The sequence below is a fragment of the Danio rerio genome, chromosome 20, assembly GCF_049306965.1.
Source record: "Danio rerio strain Tuebingen ecotype United States chromosome 20, GRCz12tu, whole genome shotgun sequence".
Lineage (NCBI taxonomy): Eukaryota > Metazoa > Chordata > Actinopteri > Cypriniformes > Danionidae > Danio > Danio rerio.
Window position 1 is genome coordinate 16,323,191 of NC_133195.1, and position 23,803 is coordinate 16,346,993.

At 38.4% G+C, this 23,803-nt stretch overlaps 2 protein-coding genes across 2 annotated transcripts in view; both read right to left on the bottom strand.

The window, feature by feature from the left end:
• The window catches only part of prrc2c (proline-rich coiled-coil 2C), a 55,421-nt gene extending 42,575 nt beyond the window's left edge, over nt 1-12,846 (bottom strand). The window contains exon 1 of the mRNA XM_009294615.5: nt 12,476-12,846. The gene's annotated coding sequence lies outside the window, so the exon portion shown is untranslated. The remainder of the gene's footprint in view (nt 1-12,475) is intronic.
• A 3,651-nt stretch (nt 12,847-16,497) lies between these two features.
• Nucleotides 16,498-22,073, bottom strand: si:dkey-239i20.2. The gene is given in 9 exon segments (NM_001044829.2): nt 16,498-17,482; nt 17,592-17,664; nt 17,777-18,132; nt 18,252-18,451; nt 19,701-19,843; nt 20,123-20,288; nt 20,477-20,665; nt 20,816-20,980; nt 22,048-22,073. Coding segments are annotated over 8 exon segments (1,689 nt in total). The 5' UTR covers nt 20,948-20,980; nt 22,048-22,073; the 3' UTR covers nt 16,498-17,052.
• Nucleotides 22,074-23,803: the final 1,730 nt, after the last annotated feature.

Below are 23,803 nucleotides of genomic sequence, written 5' to 3' on the forward strand. Positions count from 1 at the left end.
CATTACTATATCTACGTTTAAAACTATGGCTACGTTCACATGCCACATTTTTTCTTTAGCAGATTTTTATAAACAAAATGTTTTGCATGAATATGTGTATTGTTTTCAAGGTAGATCAGTGTACATGCCACAGCTATATATGGCATTGTTAACACAGACAGACAGAATGGCCAGAGACACAAAATTCAAAGAATGCAGTAAGCATTTGCATGAAGTCCTTCATGTGCTGAGGACAAAATTATGTACATTTAACAATATCGGATTCATGTAACTAATAATGCATTTAAGCTAGGGGTGTCAAAAGAAACACATTTTTATGGGTCATCACACTGCACAAGAGGACAATTCTGTTTCAATTTAGCAACAATGGCATGCACTCACCATGTGTCTATGATAAACTTGAGTTCATGATATAACTTGCACAATGTTACTGAAGTGCAGATTCTTACACTCTTTTAGAAACAGAAAGTGAAGCACTAGATCCTTTCTGAGGCGCACCCAGCTCTGTGAGTTCAGCAACTCCTCTAGAAACTATACATGGATAGGGTTGTAACGGTATAAATTTTTTACAGTATGATAATCGTCTAAAACAATACCACGGTTTGACGGTTTCGCGGTATACGGTATGTTACAAATGTTACAAAATAATAGAACAGTAAAGCAAATTTGACTTTTTCCAAATAATATATTTTCAGTTACTATAAACAACACCACTTACAATGAACAAATAAAAAAGTAAGAAAATAATAAATAATGTGTCAAAGTCCAAATAAAGTCCAAATAAACATGGTGCAAATCCTCAGTAAAAAAATAGATATAAATATTTACTATACTATAAATAGTTACATAACGAAACTAGATTCAATTTGGAACATCCTTAGGTTTTATGTGCCAGCATGGATATGGTTGTCTGTGGATATGGATTTGGATATGGTTGTCTGCAATGCAGACAAACAGCTGCACCTTCATTTGCGTCTTTTGAAAACTGCAAGAGCAGCAGTTCGTCTTTGCTGTGTCACTGTTTTGTCATGTTTCTGTGCTGCTGTGCATGCAAAAGTACTTAGTATGAGAATTATTTCATGCAAAACTTTTTTTTTGCGTTTTATTTAGCCGCGCATAAATGTATGCCTATCTCTCATTCCGTGTTGTTCAAAAAGCTCGTTGTTGGTCCACAAACAAAAGCGAAACCTATGCTTATTGGTTGTGATATAGCGAGTTTGAACCAATCTGGGCATGGAGGAGGGACAATGCATCAATGTATCATGTCTGGTTTGTCCGGAGACACAGTGACGAGCGTTTCTTTGTCAAATCAGCGTTGTCAAATGTTGATGACGTAACCGCACTGATTCCGGAGCCTCTGAATGTTATGTGATAGGGCACTGGAAAGCTGAGATTCTCTTCTTTATGCCAATCTTTGAATTGTATGAATCGGATCAGCGGATCAAAAGTTATTAAACACTTAAGAGCAATACTTATTTTTAGTCGCGGGCGGCTGTCTCAGTCTTTAAGGGTTAAAACCGTTGATATGCAATTGTTCATGGTATGATAATCGTGCACGTTCAAATCGTGGTAGACCGTCATACCGGTATATTGTTACAACCCTAGTTAGATATAGCAGGGGAGATTAACTTCTTACTCCAGGGCCGAATAATATTTGTTTCGGGGTAAACTGCCTTCTCTTAGTTGCAGCCGGTGAATGAACGAGAACACATGTAACTTGGTAAAAAATATTTATTACTTTCCGTGTGGTACAACAAATCAGTCACTGAGTGAAGATAGTTTCATTGCCAAAAAAAGCTCCTCCTTTCTTTCTCCCTTTCCGCTTCACACACACACACACACCCAAACTGCAGCCCAGTCTCGTTGAAGGACCCGCACATTTTACAACACGTGCAAACATAACGGTTGTTTGTAATCTGATTATTTGTTATTATCAACGCGTTGCTTGCCATGTGTTATTGATGTAAGATTGTATTCAGTTTGATCAGAATATTCATATTGATTATAACGAGCGTGCGAGCTAGAGCAATAGGCTATTGCCAACTCGCCGCAGCCATTTCTAAAATGAAACTCTTATCAGAAAACAATAAACACATATGCCAAGCGCAACTTTGTGTTTGATCTTAGCAAATACACTGTTGCTACTAAACAAAACATTGGAAAACTTCACCGCATACAAACAGTCACGTGTGGGTGGCGAGTCCTCCATCTGCATCCCGTCTGAAAGGACCGTAATGCAATTTTGATTCTTCCGTGCATAGATAAATATCATTTGATTTGCTTTCATCCATGTGTATTATATCCATTTTGCGGCAATCTGTGGTGATCTGAAAATTTTGTATATCGCCCAACACTATTTGACACCCATAGTTTTCGGCAGAAGGATTTCGCATGTTTGCATTGACTTAATAAGCAAATCACTCATGGTAGATGCTTCACCTGGGTCTGGTGTAAACGCAGTATTAAACTTATGATGGTTTCTTTTTTTATGTAGGTGAATTAATAAAAAACATAACAACCCAAAAACGAAAATGCTCAATTTACGTACCCTTTTTTCTGTTAAATAATAAAAATACATTAAAAAAACATTTGTTCTGTAACCATTCACTTCCATAGCATTTCTTTTGCTCATACAGGTTTGGAAGCACTTGAGGGTGTGCAAATAGTAGGGTTGAGCAAAATGGGCAAAAAAAATCATATCCTGGTATTTTTAGGAGGAATGACGGTATACAATACAGACGGTATTTTCCCATAAATGGTTACTTGAGAGTTAAAGCCTTTATTAAAACTTTACCAAACATTTTTTTTTAACAAAATATAATTCAAACACAGGGGTTCCTTCCCTGTTTACAAATAAACGGCTGCACAAAAAAATAACAGCTGCATAAAATCTTTGATAATTAAAATACAGTACAAGTTTTTTTTAATGCTTAAAACTATGTTGCACAACATTTCAAACCATATAAACAATCTTTGATAAATAAATACAAATATAATTTTTTCCTCCTTAACTCTATACTCAACACTTCTAAGCTGTTGTGTAAATTAAGTAAACAGAACCATAGAAAACAGCTACATTGTCAGAGCAAAAAGGGAACTCACTTAAATAGAAACAACAAAAAGTATTGTACGATAGAAAAGAACCACATTGAATGTAAATGACACAGTATTTTATGTCACAATTACAGTGTTGTTATAAGTAATACCACAGTAGTGTGATTTATAAACAATTAAATCAGCTGTATATGTTTTAGTTACAGATTTACATGCATGTAATGTGCATAATTACTAAATAGTGCACATAGAAGATATCTAAAGAGAAGTCTTTTACTCAATGTAAAAAATCCTACACTTTTGTTTTTACTAAACTTGTTTTACTAAATATTAAATAAGGAGATGAAAACAAATAAGACTATAGATATGAGAAGTAAAATTGTTTTAGAGTACTGTGATGAAATGCTGGTAAAACATATAAATGTAAACAGTGATAACAGAGCAGAACGCAGAGCTAAATGTCTTATAACAAATGTAAAGAAGAGACTGTCGTGTAATAAATATTTATAACTTTTAATCAGTGAATATGAGGTGGTTTCACTTTCGAAATGTGCTATAAATGCCTCTATTTTGGCGTTTTAATTCCATTGAACACATTCAAGTGCTGCTTGTCAATTTCACAAGGCTTCTACATTCGTTCCTTCTGTCAATTGCTGAAGAACTGTTCGATAAATGATTTCAGATAGACTGCTGTGACAGCTGCATTAGCTGTGTGAGCTGTGTAGCTGCGTGCACGAGAGGGGAGTGAGATGTGTCCGGGAATCACGTGTGGCCTCAAACCCTATCGATATGAATGATATTGGATAATCCTACATCGAGTTGGGGAATCATATCAATTAGGGATGTAACGGTATTGTAAATACCGTCATATCGCAATAGCAATTTTTTCCGAAATTACCATAGTCGCATGACTCAGTAAAACTATAGGTCTTGTGACAAAATTTGCTCAGGCGAATGAAGCAAACGGGAGGTAGCGGAAACTACAATTCCCATCAGCCCAGGTGTGGCCATCATCCTTTGCGGTCTGTTGTCGCTACAGATCCAGTAATGCGGAAATGGAGTGTGCTTCTAGTAGCGGGGATGAAAAAGAGCTGGAAATGATCGAAATCTAAAGCGGGTGTTGTCGCCGCGTGCGTACTAAATAGTGGTGTTGTCACGCGCGTTCTGATCAGCTGTGTTGTTGCGCGCGTTCTGATCAGCTGTGTTGTTGCGCGCGTTCTGATCAGCTGTGTTGTTGCGCGCGTTCTGATCAGCTGTGTTGTTGCGCACGTTCTAATCAGCTGTATTGTCGCGCGCGTACTGTAAAGTGGGAAGGGGGGGTGGAGCGCGCATACTCAAGAGCGGTGTTGTCGCGCGCCTACTGAAGGGTGGGACGGAGGGTGTGTCGCGTCGTGGGGGCACTTTTGATCATTTTGGAAGGGCATTTTCTATCCAAGACAAAACGGGCATGTGCACTGCACAGGTTGAGTCCCATGTGTGCACATGCCTGCAAGTTAGGGAATACGACTAATAACAGTCATGGGGACTGCAGAAACACAGCACACTGTTCAGATTGATGCAGACATTGACTTGTACCGCAAAGAGACCTCTATCTCACTCATGGCTTGTTCTCTCAAGTGGGGGAAAGACAATGCACAACGTTACCCACTGCTGTCAACCTGGGCCAAGTCATATCTCTGTCCCAGAAACCTCAGTCCCAAATGAGAGGGTTTTTTCTGTTGCAGGGGACAATGTTAATACTAAAGCTGTGAACCTACACTAGTCTCACGGTTCGGTTACGATTATCATGCCATCGATTCGGTTCAATTCGATATTTCGGTGCATCACGGTGCATTGACAGTGCTTTCCATACACAATTTTATAGTTTCTTCACAGCAGCATTTCTTGTATTAAAATGTATGAATATATTTATATTTATATACTATTTGTAATACAATTTTGTCATTTAATACAGTCAGATATATAAACTGTAACTTTAAACAAAACGAGCATTTAGCAAATAATATAAACAAATATAAATATCCAGCTCAATTTCTGATCCTTGTCTAGTTCTCTTACACCCCTTTGATTGGTCACACCCTAAAAAAAAACGGTTGCGATTGGCTCTTGCGCGCTACGTTCTTCACAGATGAGTGATACTGATAAGCGACAGGCGGCAGCGGCGATCTCACAGCTGATGTATGATAGACACGGTGGAGAAAACTCTGCAGACATGCGCTCGTTTCTGTACGCAAAAGTAACGCTGTAAAACAGCCGAGAAGAGAAGAAAAGCCACGCCAGCAGGTCAAATGGGCCACTGTGTGTGTGTGAGAAAGAGAGAGAGAGACAGAGCGAGAGAAAGAGAGAGAGAAATGGAGTAGGCTACTTTCATTCTCTCGATCTCAGTGAAATAGGGGCTATTGTTGTTTATGTCAGTGAAAGACTGATCTAGCAAACACACACAGTAAAATTGTAATAACCGGTTATGACTTTTACTGAACCGATACCGAATTGTCCGCGTCTGCATCGCAGTGCATCAAAGAAACGATTAATTTTGACACCCTAGTAAATACCCAGAGATACCAGCTTTTACCAGATTATAGTTATATGATAATTTTCCTTAAAACCCATCTCTATCTAAGTGAGTGAGTGAGTGAGTGATTAAATGTTGAATGCGATGAGTTTTCAACAATACTAAATTGAAACTTTATTTTTTTACATGGTTTAATAATTTTTTGTTATTAAAATTGAAGTTCCTGTTTCAAAGCTTACAGATAGATGGCTAATTTGTATGTCATTGACACTTTTGGCACTTTTTTGGAGTATTTTCATAAGTTTTGTTTTTCCTGTAAATGATTCAATAAATACCGTACCGTGACATTCATACCGAGGTATTACCATACCGTGAAATTCTGATACCGTTACACCCCTAATATCAATACATCCCTAGAACTCGATATAAAGCCCAGCCCTAGTAAATACATTTACACTTTTGAAATATTTCTTGCATTATCAGAAGTCTACATGCAATTTATTAGATCCATGTTGCACAATGTGATATCTTACAAATATCTTGTAAATATTGATGGAATCACAAAGACTGTATAAGACTTAAATCTAAAAAAATATGCAAACCAACTAAACCCCCACACACAAAAAAGAAAGCACAAGGTAAGACAGAAGGTGTAATGAAAGTGAAAGCAGTCACATTTTACTCTGCACTATCAGCAATTACTGGGACAACAAGAAAAAACTCTGTGCAGTCATGAGTTAAATGCCATTAACAACTTTCTTCCAATCCAGACCTGATAAGATGCCATCAATGCAACTGTCTGGCATATTAAAGATGGAGAAAAAGTTATAAGTAGTTAAGCTCAACAATAGCACCATCAAAAACATCATTCAAATGCCTCTTTATGCCAGACTGCCAAGTCAAGAGGTGGAGACAGACAGATGAATGCATAAAACCCCCTGTGGAGTGCGAGTCATTCTTGGGAAGTCTAAGTCAAAGATGATTAAAGGGTCACGAAACACCAAAACACATTTTTTGAGCTTTTGACAGTCGTATATGTGTCCCACACTGCTAAAAACACTATTAGGACACCTATATTTCACTAAAAAGTGTAAATTGGTTGTTTTTGCGTTATTTCAAGCAAATTCGTACTTCCTGTTTGAAACGAATTTTTGAAGCTGCGTCACGGCCATGACATAATAGCGTGTATTCCAGCGTGCAGACTGGGCGTCTGTGCCTGAGTGAGTCTTATTACGTCTTACAGTGTGATACATTAATGCATGAGTAAGGCTTGGGTCAAACCAATCAGCGCGCTCTATTGTGCAACTTCATTAATATTCATTTGTGTCCCCGTGTTTACACCACAAAGACGCCACGTTGTGTTGGCAAAACAAGCGTGAAGTGTTGCTTTTAGAGTTTGCTACAGTTAAGTTTCGTTTTCATTTTCTCTCTGTGAGAGCTCAGTCTCACGTGTGGATTAACAGTGTACACGACGCTCGACAACAATAACTTACGTGTCTAAGGAGGATTATTGTTTACCTGAGAGCTGTTCTCATCTGCAAACGCTGAAATCTGGATTTGCTTGTAGTATTCTCTTCATAAAGACGCGGCTCTAGTTGCTGGTGATTGTCCTGTCTCTACAGATTTGGTAAGTGAGCGACCAGTGCTCTTTGTTTATTCAGTTTGCTCGTATCGAATTAAGTTAACTATTGCACTGAGTGCAGAAATGTTAGCACCGCATTTAGTGACCGGAATAACACACGCGGCTTTCTGACGCTACCTGCCGTGTGCATCTAAGTTTCCGGGAAATGCAGAGTTTTTTTTTCTCTCATTCGCCGTGCGGTATCAAACATTGCATGAAAAATACACGCTTAGAGCAGCTCCTCGAATCAAATACCTCGTTTGTCGCGAGGGGCATGAATGAATTCCCTGAATGAAAGAGCCAAACTGCAGTTAAAGTCCAACATTTATTAATTCAGCAAATAATTCGACTACAGATGTCCATGTAGGTTAAACACCATCACTTTCTCCTGTCTGTGTGGGTGTGTATTTTGACTCTGAAACTCGCGCGTGCACAAATAGACACTCCCACACCATCCCACTTTAGTTCCTCCGACACTCCCCCCTAAACAGAGCTGGACACGCCCACTTTTCTGACTTTTTCGAAAGTAGAGGTGTGAAAACACCCTGCTGAAACGAGGGGGTTTCATGGCCCTTTAAGACTGGAAAGACCGAGTTTTAAGCCAATGATTCCAGAATTGTGAAGCAATTCACTTACATTTTAAATGACTGAGAAATCTCCACACAGTTTAGAATGATAATGTGTAAATCTTATATTAAGCAATGAAATACTGAGCCTCAGATACACTGAAGGCTTCAGTCAAATTTCATTACTCTTCCAACCCCAACCTCTGACATCCAACCATGCCCCCATCACCTGGCCATCTGCCTCCCAAATGTACAAGCCAATCCCTGCTTTCCCTTGACATTCCCAAAAGAGCATCAAAGCAATCACTGGCATTGAGCCACGGCCCCTAGGGGATAAGAAAAGTCAATATATTTTTCAATATTGACGAGGGCTGTTCTTAAAGCAGAGAGATATGCACTCATATGAAACCTCACAGCTCAAACAAATCCGCCGTTACCAGGAAACATCAAATCCTTCACTTGATCTCCTGTTCCTGTGGCTCCATCCCTTCCTTTGTTAAAACACACAAGGCCAGCTTTAACCAGTGGTGTCATTGGTGGCATTTCCCCTTATGAATATGTAAAGCTTTTAAAGCAAAAGTTAAATGCTTAAGTCCTTTCCTGACGCTCACAAATATCTTCCCTCCTGCTGTCACTTTGATGAATCAAATCTGACTGGTTCCTGCATCTGCTGAAAGACACTGTTGTGCGTTGACCTCAAAGGCTTCGGACTTGCTTCAAGATTCAAGAGCCACAAAAAAATAAAAATAAAATCTATTGATAGTTCATCCTCAAAAAATATAAGTTTGTGGTTAATTTATAAACCCTCAAAGACTTTTTCTTCTCCATCAGTAGAATGTTATTTTATTTTTTGTTGCTGAAACTGTAATCTTGGGTGATTCATCACATGCAAGTTAACAGTTACTGGATCTTAGTGAACTTGAAAATTAATAATGCCCATGGCTGCTGACAATAAATCAAGGTCTTAAAAGGCCAAAACAATCAGTCAAAGAAAAAAACTGACGAGTACAATTAGTACCGTTAATCCACATAAAAATTGTCTTGACAGCATTCATGAGCCAGGGGCGAATGTTTTTCCTTCATCTCAATGCATCATCAGAAGCCACTGATATAAATTTGGTTTGCTTGTAAATATTTTATCAAATAAGCATTTTCATTTTTTTGGGGTGGGGTGGGTGGGGGGGGGGGGGGGGGGGTGTCACTTTAAGGTTAGTTTAATTAAACAACTATATTCAAAAGTTTCTTCTCATTGTCAGTATATGGTGTACACACACAAGAGCACTGTGCATCAAGGTTTACCCCAGATCCCAATACACGACTTCCTGTGTTGTAATCAAAGCACGGACGCATTCAGTGTATATACGTAAAGAAAAACGAAATGCTGAATAAAGTCATTATTTTTGTTTTATGTGCGCACAAATGGATTAGTGTAGCTTGGAAATTCAATTGAACCACTGAAGGTATATGGTCTTTTTCTTTGTATTTTTCTGGACTTTGAATAGGTCAGGAGCATTGCTCTCTATGGAGGGTAAGAGATGTCAAAGATTTCACCTTCGGGATTGAACAGCAGCTTTAGGGGTAAAGTCTACATTCTGTTTCTTTCAGTGTTTCCTTTACACAAATTACCATAATCAATAAGTCTTGAGATCAAAAAAATTACAAATAATTATGGTGTACATTTGTGCATATTTTCACAGCAAACCAATATAAGAAATGTAACACAATTTGCTATAAATTTAACAAAACTCACCACAACCATTTGTTGCAATATTTTTTTTCTCGCAAAATCCTGGAAGAACTGTATTTTTTTCTAAAGACGAATGACAGGCTCAGTGATTTGGAATGGAATGAGGATAATTACTACCACAATTTCATTTTTGGGTGAACTAACCCTTTAGGTCGTACCATGCAAAGGCTGATAAATTACAACAAATATAATGTTGAAAATGGATATTGGACACTCAAAATACCCAGTCCATTGCAAATGAGAGCATTATTATGTTGAAATTCTGATATTCAATTTAATCATATGATCCATGTAAAGGAGTAGCAAACTCCTTACATAAACTCATATAAATCATTGTGTTGCTCTACATAATCCATCTTTCAAGTAAGATGATAGTTATCAAATGGAAAATATAACCATTTGATAATTATCATCTTACTTGAAAGATGAAGGACAAAGAGCTGTAGCTTTAATGGTGGAGACAAAGCAAATGATGCAACACAATGATGGCAAAGAGAAACGCACTTAAAAGTCCCCAAAAGGCCTGGAGTATCCAAACTGATAAACAAAACTAATTGATAATTGAGATCCTTTAGACATTCACCAACTAAATGAGATGCTAGTAGGCATGGGCCGGTATAAGATTCTGACAGTATTTCATGGTATTGTGATTACTGCTCAAAATATATTATTTTTAAATGTCTGGGTGAAAAACAAAAACTTTTTTTTCCCGTTTGAAAACAACATATTTTAGTTTGAGAAACATTTATAATATTTTGGAACAGTAAACATGTTGGGCTAATTAATTCAAATAAATCAATGAATTCTGCTGTCTTCATTTGTTTAAAAAAAAAAAACATTTCTTTGCAATTTAAGATGACATCTTTGGATATCTTTTCTGCTGGAGATAGTGTTGTCCTAAAATTTTTTTTACAAATCTTGCACATAACTTAGGAACGGTATAGCAGAACATTTTACCAGTTTTAAAACCTTGACTTTTCCAAACCACAACATACCTTGAAAAGAGTTATTCCCTCATGCTTAGATACTAGGGCTGAACAATATATCATTTAAGCATCGATATCGCAATGCGTGTATTTGCAATAGTCACATCGCAGGATTTCATTTTTTATTAAGCATTAAAGAATAAAGATATTAATACATATTATTTTACATTATTTTATAAAATATTTTTTATTTTCCTTCAGCTTAGTCCCTTTAGTAATCAGGGTCACCATAACAGAATGAACCGCCAACTTATCCAGCATACGTTTTACGCGGCGGATGACATTCAGCTGCAACACAGTACTGGGAAACACCCATACACTTTCAAATTTCCACAATCAATTCACCTATAGTGCATGTTTTAGGAAACCATTTCCAACACAGGGAGAACATGCCAACTCCACAAAAAAACGCCATCTCACCAGCCGGGAACCAGCGACCTTCTTGCTGAGATATCATTGTGCTGTGAATACAATAACCATGCTATTTCATGTTTGATTATTCAATTTCCATATTTCAATTCAGTTAGAACAATGAAAGACTTTTATTTAACTTTTATTTTTGCTCTATTTCTTGTCATTTGTTTATTTTATACAGATGAACCATACACAATAATCACCCCACACTCTTACAAATGAAGGTATAGGAGCTGTCACTGGGGCAGTACCTTTTCAAAATGTACATATTAGTACATGAAAGGTCTACAACGCTACTACAAAGGTACTTTTTAGGTACAAATATTCACCTTTTAGGTACCACTGTGGACTATTTGGGTACAAATATGTACCTTTTAAAAAGGCACTGCTTCAGTGACAGCTCCTGAACCTCCATTTCTAAGAATGCAGGTGATCTAAAGGAATTAAATGTTTACAAATAGATCTATGCAAATAATCTAGGAAAATTATATTCATATTGCAATATATATTGCAGCAAAACAAAATACTGCAATGCCAATTTTTTCCAATATCGTGCAGTTTTAAGAGATACTGTAGGATTTCGGGCGTTAATTCATACATGCATGTAGAAGTCAGGATGATTTGGGACTAAATAGATAGTACTATTCTATGAATTTCAACATCTACACTATTACATTTCTCTACTACACTATGGATTTCTCAACTATTTAGCAAGATCTATGGGTGAAACAGTTCATGCAGTTCATAAACGTATTCATGCACCTGGATGGGAAACAGACATGCAATATCTTTTAAGTCTGCATAACACTAAGCACATGTCTACATGGCACACTTGCCACATACAACAGATTTTTTTTAGGATTAAATGCCATTTATGCACAGGTCAACCTGGTTGGGAGGATAAATGAATAGCACCACCTTCCTCCTCTCTGGCTCTGTGCACACTTGGTACAGTGTGAGATGCAGCAGGATTTTTAAACCACACGTATACTGCATACAATTCAACTTCGCACTACTCTGTACCTCCATGCACACAGTGACTGGCCATTTGCATGCACTGATTTTAATGTTTTGTTTGATGTACTTGGAAAAGTCATGTGAGCCACCATCACCTTTGGCTAACCTACCTCTGCACAAGCACAACCAAGAATAGGACACTGTATAACCACCAGTGCCTTCCTCGTGGCTGCGAACTCGTCTTTAAAAATGAAACAATAAAACTACTAGTTTGAGATCGTGATGAATTCATCAAGCCAAAAAATGTCCAAATGTCCCTATTAGTATTTCGCCGGCAAATGAGTCATTTATTGGAAAGAGCATGTCAATTGGGCCCTGTGAGGTGGCCTCCAAATCCCCACTATCTCCCCCAGATTTTTGCCTCCGGCTACCCGGTTAACATCTTTCTGCAATTTCTACACAAATCCTTCCCATATAAACGTGATTGGTATGAGAGAAGGTGTGAAGGGTTGTGGTTGCGTGGTTTGTCGTTGCTCATGGCAGTGCTAACATTAGCCAGACTGACTCCTTTCTATTCAAACACAGCAGCTGCTGCACGCTGACCAACCGTAACCATACCTGTCTCCGCCGGTCCCGTCTCTCTCTTCAGGTGTAACCTTGTGGTTTATTCCGTCCAGAAGCTTTGCGTCCGGGCCCTTTGTTTTGTGTCTTTCAGCGCGTGTGTGTGAGAGAGGCCGGCTGTGGATTACAAAAGCTCGTGCTATGCTAGTTCCAGCTAGCCGAGCGGTTAGCGACCCACAAAAACCCCTTTCACAGACGAGAGAGACGCGCTTCTCCTCCCCTCTCGGTTGTTTTTAATTCCTGGTATCTCTCCGGTTGCGCCGCCGGTGTGAGGTGAGCAGTAACGGGCGGTTGGCGGTTTCTCGTGCGCTCGAGAGAGGCCCCGCTCGCGCCGCGGCCTGTCGCACAATCAAAGATGGCAGAGCGCCAATCCACGAGAGCCTGACGTCAACACGTACAGACGCTGCGTAGCGCTAGTGACCGAGGAAAGGCCTAGACACAGCAGATGGCGCCATTTGTACGTTTTAGCAGCCAGATTGTTCCATCTCTGGCACTGATTTATTTTTTATTGAAACGAAGTGATAATACAAAATTATACACAACGGTTGCAGAGTGTGCATATCAACAAACTAATAGTGTAGATTCAGCCTTTTTTCTGATGTGACTTCTGCTTTTCAAATTATGGGTTGCACATCCGGTTCGGGAAACTTCCATTATTAGAGAACTGAAGCATATCACTTCAAACTAGATTCTTAAAGTTTGAGAACAAACTTTGAGGCTGGCTTGTGAAAGCCTGACGGTAATAGTTTATTTAGTTTAAACAGTTTTAAAAAGTATGAAAAGATAGATAGATAGATAGATAGATAGATAGATAGATAGATAGATAGATAGATAGATAGATAGATAGATAGATAGATAGATAGATAGATAGATAGATAGATAGATAGATAGATAGATAGATAGATAGATGATGGAGGGATGGATGGATGGTGTGCTAGCATAAGTCAAACAAGCCAACCCCCGCTTCTCTACGATTTTCTGATACTGAGATATAGCTGCTGTTGTATCGTTGCTAGGTTAGTCTGTTTTGTTGACTGATGATGTATCAAAGCTTCTTGCCAGTATGAACAGTTAAAAGCAACACCCATGTCTCTATCACACAGCAGCATGACAATATCAATCTGAACCTCTATAATGGCAGTCTATGGGACCGTTGCTAGGGTGCCATATCTGGTTGTTAGGGGTGTGGCTAAAAAGTTAAAAGCTCATCAGTTATTGGTAGTTTGGTAGTCTGAGTTAAATGAGCCCAGTTAGAAGCCTGTAGGACAGTCTGATGCAGACTTATGAGGTCACAAAGTTTGGTCCAATGTTAAGTCAATGGGATTTTTCAGACGGTCCCGGGACGTTTTTCGGAAAACCAAAAGTCGGATCAGTCGGAAAAGATATAGCAACCCGAGTCAGACCAGTTTGGAGGTCTGGTGGGAGTTTGGTGGTCAAAGCTTGAAAGCTCTAGGAGGAGATAGAGTTTAATTTTTAGTCTCAGAGGATAACAATAGTCTGGCTTGCTACACAAGCCAGCCTAATAATAAGACTGAATGGAATGGCTTGAAAATGAGAGGTATGCTTTCTTTTGTGTTTTGTTTTTATTGGCCATGAAAACAACGTGAATTGGGTAAGCTGTCCGTAGTCTTTGTGTGTAAATAAGTGTATGGGTATTTCCCAGTGATCGATTGCAGATCGAAAAAAAACATGCTGGATACAAGCTTGATGTTGTTTTCATTCATTCATTTTCTTTTCGGCTTAGTCCCTTTATTAATCTGGGGCACCACAGTGGAATGAACCGCCAACTTATCTAGCACATGTTTTACACAGCGACAGCGGATGCCCTTCCAGCTGCAACCCATCACTGGAAAACATCCACACACACATTCATTCAGACACATAAATTGCTGACAATTTAGCCTACCCAACTCACCTGTAGCGCATGTATTTATGGGGGAAATCAGATCACTTAGAGGAAACCCACGCGAACACGGGGAGAACATGCAAACTGACCCAGCCAAGGCTCAAACCAGCAACATTCTTGCTGTGAGGTGATCGTGCTACCCACTGTGGCGCTCGTTTTAAGTTTAATTTAACACTATTTCCATGAATATATTTATATTTTCATGAAAAATACCGGTTACACCAATTGACACAAACAAGTTACACCTCCTGCAGGGGCGCCCCCAAGGGGTAAACTCTGGCCCCCCCAATAGGATTTTGCTGTTGATATAATTAATTTAATGTGCTAATGTAAATTCCTAATATTTAAAAAAATAAATAAAATGCACTAAATTATTGTTGGTGCCATTGACGTACAGTGTGTAGTTGATTCACTGCCTCTTCCCCTTAGCGCTGGTTCAACTCTGGTGAAAGCAGTTGTTACATTGTTTTCCAGAAACATTTAGGATTGCTTTCTGTTATTTATTTATAATAATAATTGTATAATAATATTAATAATATTTGTATTTATTTAGAATAAATATAGTTAAGTTGTTATATTTATTGAAAAACAAATATAACAATATAAGGGGTGTATGGGGTGGTTGGCCCAGGGTGTCATTTAAACTAGAACCACCACTGCCCTCCCTGATCGTTGCTGACAGCAGGCACACACCTTCAATAGACAGCAATGCCAATTTAATATTTACCTTAAGGTACATCAAAAGAAGAAGCTACATTATAATATTGTGGCTCAAAAAGGAATATGGATAAATGATATTATTAGGGTATGTAGTGTGAGTGTGTGTAATGCCTTTTGTTCAGTTTGTTCATTTGTTTTATTAATTAATTCATTAATCTTCATTAATTTTAAACATGGCATATACTGTATGTTGTACAATAAAAGTATGTGAAAAAGAGCTGAAAAGAAATTAAATATATGAAAAGTGTTTTTAAACCTAATATTGATTGATTTTTATTTAATTTGCACATGTACTTGCTCAACTATTTTAAGAAATAAATTGCAATATTTCAAGAGTAATTAATTAATTTAATAAATTAATTTAAAAAATGAAATAATGAGGTTTTAATAAATTTACTTGTGTGCAAAAACACTGAATCCAAAACAAATAAAAGTAACAACTAAAGAATTCAGACAAACATATTAATATTAAAGATCATACTCTATATGTTGAACATGCCCATATGTTAAGCATTGCCATTTTTTAAGAAATTAAAAAAATATAACTTTTTTATATAGATTTTAAATAATACACTTGACTGATGTGTTTGGCTGTAAGAGCTCTACAGGCACTTCTCTAAACAGCCACAGATTTTCCACCCGACTGTGCTTCTGAATTTAGAAAACTATTATTTATTTCTGTGAAGTTGTATTTTTAGTTAGTTCAGTGACTGGTGTTTCTTTTAGTTTAATTTGAATTTTATTTCAGTCAACAAAAATGTTTTTGACCAACAATTTTAGTATGTGTTTACTAAAATAACCGTTCTAACTAGTATTATAGTACTACTATAATAGCAATGTTTTACTTGCAATTGAACACAACTGAAATTACATCATACCTTTTATTATTATTATTATATTAAACAATGAGCATCTTTCACAGCTCTGTTAATAAAATTATTTTTCTATAGGTTTACTACACTAAAATTTAAAAGACAGCACTTCCTTCATTCATTCATTTTCTTGTCGGCTTAGTCCCTTTATTAATCTGGGGTCGCCACAGTGGAATAAACCGCCAACATATCCAGCACGTTTTCATGCAGTGGATGCCTTTCCAGCCGCAACCCATCGCTGGGAAACATCCATCCACACTCATTCACACACATTACGGACAATTTAGCATACCCAATTCACCTGTACCGCATGTCTTTGGACTGTGGAGGAAACCCACGCGAACGCAGGGAGAACTTGCAAACTCCACACAAAAACGCTGAGGCTCGAACCAGCGACCTTCTTGCTGTGAGGCGACAGCAATACCTACTGCGCCACTACGTCACCCAAGAGAGCACTTCATAGTTAATTTTAGACTGTGAATGATGATCCAGTAAAATTAAAACAAAGATTTACAGTTTTTTTTATTTGTGTTATTTATTATTCTTTTTCAATACAACAACAAAACTTAAAGATATTCCTTCATAATAATATTAATGATTTTTTATACTATTTAGATAAAATTTAGTATGCTCAACTGCTAACATCATGTATTTTACCACAAAAGTACATTTATGCATTCAATATACACCAAGAATTGCAACAAATATATTTATTCAAATGTTATTTGTTATATTTTCAATTTACAATAATAGCTAGAAGTCGTACAAGTATAATTTAACCTAATGCCATATTTTTTTACAGTGAACGTCGGTTTGTTAAAACCACACATCAATTAATATAATTAGGCTGACACACAAAACTTTGTTTGAAATCAGATTTAGTGAAATGTAGATTATGCATGATTTGCTTTTCCAAAGTTTAAGCTGATAAATCAAAGTATCAGTATTACAATAACAAATTCACAGAATTTACCACATTCTTTTTCCCCTGCTCTATACACACACTGGTAAAGTTAATCAGAATAGAAGGATGAGATGTTAATTTCACATAAAGTATGTTTCTTACTCATACATAATCACTGTGTGGGCATTGGCAATGGTACAAACCCCCTGATCTTGTCCAGTAAAGCTGAAGGGTTTTCTAAGAATGTTTGCAGACTGGCTCTGCCGTAATACAGAGCAGACAGGAGCCCTGCAATAGACACTGAAAATATGAGTGAATGTGAGAAGCTCTGTGACTGTGGTTCTTTTGTACAGCGTGTTTTCAGAGGCTCCACCACTCGATCCCACTGAGTCAGGATGGCCTGACGTGCACCTTCCCACTGGCCTGGTCCATGCAAGCGAAACTGGTATGGGGTGCAGGGCCCAAAGATGATTTTGAAAGCCAGTCTTGGGTCTGTCAGCAGCAACCTCGGGATAGAAGGACGGACACCCACTTGTTTAGCCAACTCATCCATGTAGGGGATGTAGTCCACCTGGATGGTGTGCCTCTGGGCTGCCACGTACCTGCATGAAAGCAAGATCAAGAGTCAATAGGATACAGTAAAATTACAGTTTAACCCCAGAAACTGTGTTAATGTTGTTATATAATCATGTGATATGAAATGTGAAGGACCTTTGAGTCATTGCTTGCTCTTTGGCTTTAATGTCCTTCATCATAGCATTCTTTGAAGGCAGTTTACACAGTCCTAGTGAGCATAACACATGACAAATTTATGTATTTATACGTAATATATAAAGATATTTTTCTTTAAAACTGAAAGTGTATTTTATTTCATGATAAAAGAACACCTTGTATACCTTTAAAAACACGTGTGGCCCAGCGCGCTTGCATCTCAGAGATGGGCATAATGGCTCCCAGAGGCTGGATCAGACCAATCACTGCTAAAGTTGAGCGCTCTAGTCCTGGAGGATATACAAATTTGTACAGGGATACCTTGTTGTTTGAAACAGGGATCACATGCGAGGAAAGGAAGGGGAATGAGAAAGTGTAGCCTGTGGCAAACACCACCAGATCAATGTTATCTTCAACAGTGCCATCCTCAAACACCACACTAGATCCACAAAACTCCTGCACATTGGGCTTGACTGAGACGGTACCAGAGAGGATCCGGTTTGGCAAATCATCATTGACCATGGGATGTTGGCTGAAAATTCTGCCAGATTAAAAAACAGCAATATTCACCACAATGTTGAAGACAGCAATATAAGACAGTATGCTGTTTTTAACTGTAACCAGCATGATCTGAATGTAGTTCTTCAGTATTTACAGTACCTGTGCTCAGGCTGCAGTCCATAGAGCTTGTGGTCAAAGCGTTTATTCAGATGACTCTCTCCCAGTTTGTTACGATATTTAACAGGCAACGAGTCAAGAAACCACATTACTGCTCTGTTATTAAACATCATATCGAAAGGAACGCCGCTGTCTCCCACACGATTGAGGATCCAGGATCCCTTTCGTGTGCTCAGATAAACCTGAAATTGAAGCCACATACACCTAAAATTGAACACTCTTTTCTTTCCATGCAATTATAGTTATAAGAGTTCACTATGTTGCTTAACGTTTTGGCACACATGAGTCCTCACTTAGAAATGTTGCAGAGTCTTTACACTCAAGTGCCACTGAGCCTTGGCACTCTAGTTCCATAGACCACAAGTGTCAAACTCAGTTCCTGTAGGACCACAGCTCTGCACAGTTTAACTTTAACCCATATGTCTCAAACTCAATTCCTGGAGGGCCGCAGCTCTGCACAGTTTTGCTCCAACCCTAATCAAACACATCTGATCCAACTAATCAAGGTGTTCAAGACTACTAGAGACTATAAAGCAAGTGTGAATTAGAGGTGGTTGGAACTAAACTGTGCAGAGCTGTGGCCCACCAGGAATTGAGTTTGAGACCACTGATTTAACCGCAGTCAAGCATGCCTGTTTAAACCAATGGAGTTCTTCAGGCTTGTCTGAAACCTACAGGTAATTGTTTTAAAGCAGGATTGGAACTAAACTCTGCAGAGTTTGACAACCCTGCTGTATACTTAGTGGGTTTCTCTCTGCTGCTCTGCCCATTATGTGGATTACCTTCCTGTGTTTGTGGATGGCACAGTGCTCTACTGCTTTTGACCGTCCAGAGCAGGGGTCACCAACCGGGTTGTCCAAACTCGATCCAGGGGGGCTGGTGTTCTGCAAAATTTAGTTCCAACCCCAATCAGACATGCCTTGGCTGGCTAATCAAGCTCTTACTAGGCTTTCTAGAAACATCCTGGCAGACATACTGAAGCAAGTTGGAGCTAAAATCTGCAGGATATTGGCCCTCCAGGACCGAGTTTGGACTCCCCTGTCCTAGAAAGTTACCCGCCAGCAAAATTCAGCTCCAACCCTGGTTAAACACACCTGAACTAATAAATTAGAACCGGTAGCAGCACTTGATAATTACAGACAGGTGTGTTTGGTCAGGGTTACAACTGAAATCTCCAGGAAGGTAGCTTGGTGACTCCTGCTCCAGAGCTTGTTATTGTGACTCCACTCCAGAGCACACTTCTCTCCGTGACTTCAGAGTCTGGTCAGAGTGGTCTTCATCCACAGACAAGTGATCTTCCCTACTTGCCCTATCGTGGTGATCCCATCTTCTGCTCCGCCTGCCCTCACAGTATCTGTATTTTTAATTGAGTACTTCATTTCAGACCTTCATCTCCAACTTATAATAATTCATGTAAGTCAAGCATTTCACCTGTTTGGCCATTCTGCTCAACTCCACAGCAATATCTCCTCCAGAGTTTCCAATGCCAATCACAACTGCCCTCTTCCCACGCCAGTCTTCAGGGTTTTTGTAGTCACGGCTGTGAAAGAATTTCCCCTTAAATGTGTCTATTCCTAAAAAGAAAATTGGTACAAGATTCCACTGTAATGAAAGAGATATATATACACATATGACTATTTCATCTATGACTCATGGGCCCTGTTAGCAATTCCAACATTCATTATATGGATAAGTAAGTTCTGTCAGATCTGGCCATTATCTAGACTTATGGTATCAATCATTTTCTATTGTTGTGAGGCCTTTAGTTTACTATGGGTGTCTGCTTTTGAGTTTTATTGACTTAACGTTGTTGTACTTTGCACACAATCTGTTTGCCTTATTTGTCACTGCACCTGGAAAGTCTTTTAGAGGAAGGTGGGGGTGACAGTGGTGACCAGTGCAGACCATCACAGCATCAAACACCTGCTTCTCTCTTAGACCATCCTTAGACTCGGTCTCTACATCCCACTGTCCAGAGTGAGGGAAGTCTGGCCTTGGTGTGACATGAAGGACTCTGGTCTGAGAAGCACAAAACATGACTTTTTAAACCTCTGCCAGTCAAAAACATCCTTAGCTATGATATATATATATATATATATATATATATATATATATATATATATATATATATATATATATATATATATATATATTTATTTATATTAATAAGTTTCCCCCTTTTAACAAGCAATAATAATTGTCAGAACCTGGAAACGGATGTGCCGTTTAAGTTGGAAGTTTTCAGCGTACATGCGGAAGTATTCCATGATGAGGGAGTTGTGCATGTAGTTTGGGAAGTGAGCAGGGATTGGGTAATCACTGTAGCACATCATCTCCTTCGAAGTGTTAATAATCAGTGAGTGGTAAATGCTGGCTTGGTCTGGATCTGGATTTTCCTTAGATGGAAAGGCAAAATGGATACTGAATCAGGTTATCTCTTGACTGTTGTTTTGTGTAATGAGGTGTGCCTCAGGGTTTAATGATGAGCCCTCATCATTTTATTATATGCACAAGTTTAATAGGCTCAGTCATGTGGAAAATCTTACCTTAAACCTCCAAAGTCCTCCGATATCATCACTGGTCTCAAAACACACAGGCTCCAGCCCTTCATCCAGACAGCATTTGATGCAGGCCAGTCCAGAGGTTCCTCCTCCAATAATAGCAACACGTTTAGCCATGATGATCCACAACCGTTAGATTTTAGGTATGTGCTGGAGACAGTAATTAATAATGAAATATATAATTATTATTGTTGTTTTTATGGGTGGCAGAGCGATGTCACCTCACAGGCAGTAAGGTCGCTGGTTCGAGAACCGGCTGGGTAAGTTGGCATTTCTGTGTGGAGTTTGCCTCTCTGTGTTCGTATGGGTTTTCCTCTGGGTGTTTCTCTTTCCCCTACAATTTAGCTTTCCTCTTGGGTAAGCAAAATTGTCTATAATGTATGTCTTGGTCCTCCAGGTTGGCGGTTGAGCGTTGGGCTAAAGACCCATCTCCATAAAAATTAGATGTTACTAAACACCAACAGCGTTTGGCTAAATGTCAACTTCGATATAAACATCCCTGGGAGTAAGTTTTTTTTTTTTTTTTTATAGAAAGGAGTTTATAGCATACCATTAAAGCAAAGTTAATTGTTATATATGATAACGTTTTATATGGCCATTGTTACTTGTGGTGCAACCAAGGCAAGTGGAGGCCAATTTATGTGCAACCAGAAACATTTTTTTAATGATCAAAAAAATAGATTTTAATTACAATTCTATTGATGTTGCAATTAAAATAAACCGAATCACAGCAAAAATACCTACCTAAAACAAATTTTAAATTAGAAAAAGATTCTCTTTTGTTTTTTATTTTCTTATTTTTTATATATTTTTAGGTACAGTATTTTTAAAATACAATTTTAAGCACACATTCAAAACAAATATGCAGTTCTTTCTGACGATACCCTACGAAAGGTTAAGGTCTATTTTTCTTATGTAATCCTTTAGGTAATGTATACACTACATATGCGCCACTAATGGTTGTAGCCATATGGCTCCGTTACTGCACAGTCCTTTTGAAAGACTGCTGCGTCATCCCTAGGTCAACACATGTGGGAATGTATATTACAGTTGACATAATAAAGTACTGATGCTTAGTACACACAATTATCTGCAGCATAAAACATTTAGATGAAATAACACATCATTTTAAAATTAAGCAACAATTAAGTAATATATAGTTTAGCAAACTTTAGTCACATTAGTGTAAATGCAAAGTATGTTGCATTGTATCTTACCAACTGTGAAGCTGTGGGTGAAGAAATTAATGTATAATGGTCACTTCAGAGAAATATTAACACTCACCACTCCCCTTGTAGGGTTGTAAAAGGGGCGGAGGTTCCTGTCAATTTGACTGGTCAATGTTCATTTAGAAAATGCTGACATTTAATTTTATGTGTTTGCCTTTGCACTACATCTCATGGTCACAGTCTTGATAATCACATGCAAAAAATACAGATGGAAAAATCACATTAAGTACCAACAAAAATAATATAATTAAACTTAAATGTAATTTTTATTAGTACATTTAAAAATATTTTCTAAGGACATAAGAATCTGTAGTTTAGACGACTAATTGGAGCAGAAACAGAGGTGGAGCCCAAAACCAAGGATTGCCTGGAAAGACAAAGGACCCTGGTGAAGCCAAAACCTACAGATGGATGACAGATTACACCGGAGCAGGGGGATCAATATTCCAAGGCACATTGTGCCTGGTTTAAAGAAGCATCAAGATTTAAACTCATACGACAACTCTAATGACCACGTTAGTTCTGTAGACCAGATTGTGGCCATGGGAAGAATGGTGGACCAAGGAGTGATCAGAGTAGCCGATATGTCAGAGGATGATGAGCAAGAAAAGAAGTAAATCCAGAGAGGAGTAAGAGCAAGGCAAGAGAATGGTACCAAGAGACCTATCAAGCAGAGGAGAACCAGTGGGTCTGGGACAGGGAACTGGACAGAATTAAAAAGTGCTTACAGGTATACAATCCCAGCAGAGCAATGCAATATGTTGAACCAAACCAGCAGGGTAATGGCTTTATGGGTAAGGGCCGGCTCACACTGTGTGATTTTGTATAATCCTGAACCAATGTTGCATGTCAGACTGCACGAACATGGCTCTCATGACACACTGCAAGATCTCAGTTGTCATAAAGTTTTTAACAGCAATGAAGATTTGCCAAACACGAAAGAAAAAGCCTTCGGAGTTTGACGTCATCCACCCGTCACACTTTTACTATCCTGCATTCTGAAATGATTCCTTACATAAAACGTAAACAATTTGTAGCAGCAATTTTGCACACAGTGTGTCTAAATAATATAACTAGGAAGATTAAAAAAAAACTGTTGTGACATTTTCCCGCTGTCATTTGAATTGTCTCCTGAAACTGCCATAACTTTATCGAAAGAAAAATCTGATCTCAAAGGGCGCTAAGCGGCTGTCTGTTAACATATCAAACTAATGATCAAAGATTACAGATTTTTTCCTAAGGTTTCAGGAATCTTTTAGGAATTCTCAAGTTTGTCTCAGATAACAAATTTGTAGCTGAAATCTCCTAGTGTGAGCATGGCTTAAAACATAAGTAAAGAATGCACAGGTCAGTGAGTTTGGGCTCCATTGTGGCTGGCACTGCCTCTGCCATGGGGATGTTAGTAGGTGTTATCTATGGACATAGCCTCAGGCTGAGACCCAAGGTATCCCTAAGAATGATAATAGATGACAAAAGGTCAATAAGGTCTGGGGGAACCTATGGGTGTGGATTCATGGAATCAGAGGATCAAGGCAAAGCTGAGGAATCCAATGACTGAGGCAGAGCCGATGCTTGGAAAGCCCATGGCAAGTCTGAACAACACAATGAAGCCACAGGAAAAGAACCTGAGGGGATTAAGGAATAAGGCAGAGATGAGGCAGCAGAATACCCAAAAATAGAGGAGGCTGGGTTGGACCATTCATGATAGAGATTTGGATCTGGACAAATGAAACAAGAAACAAGA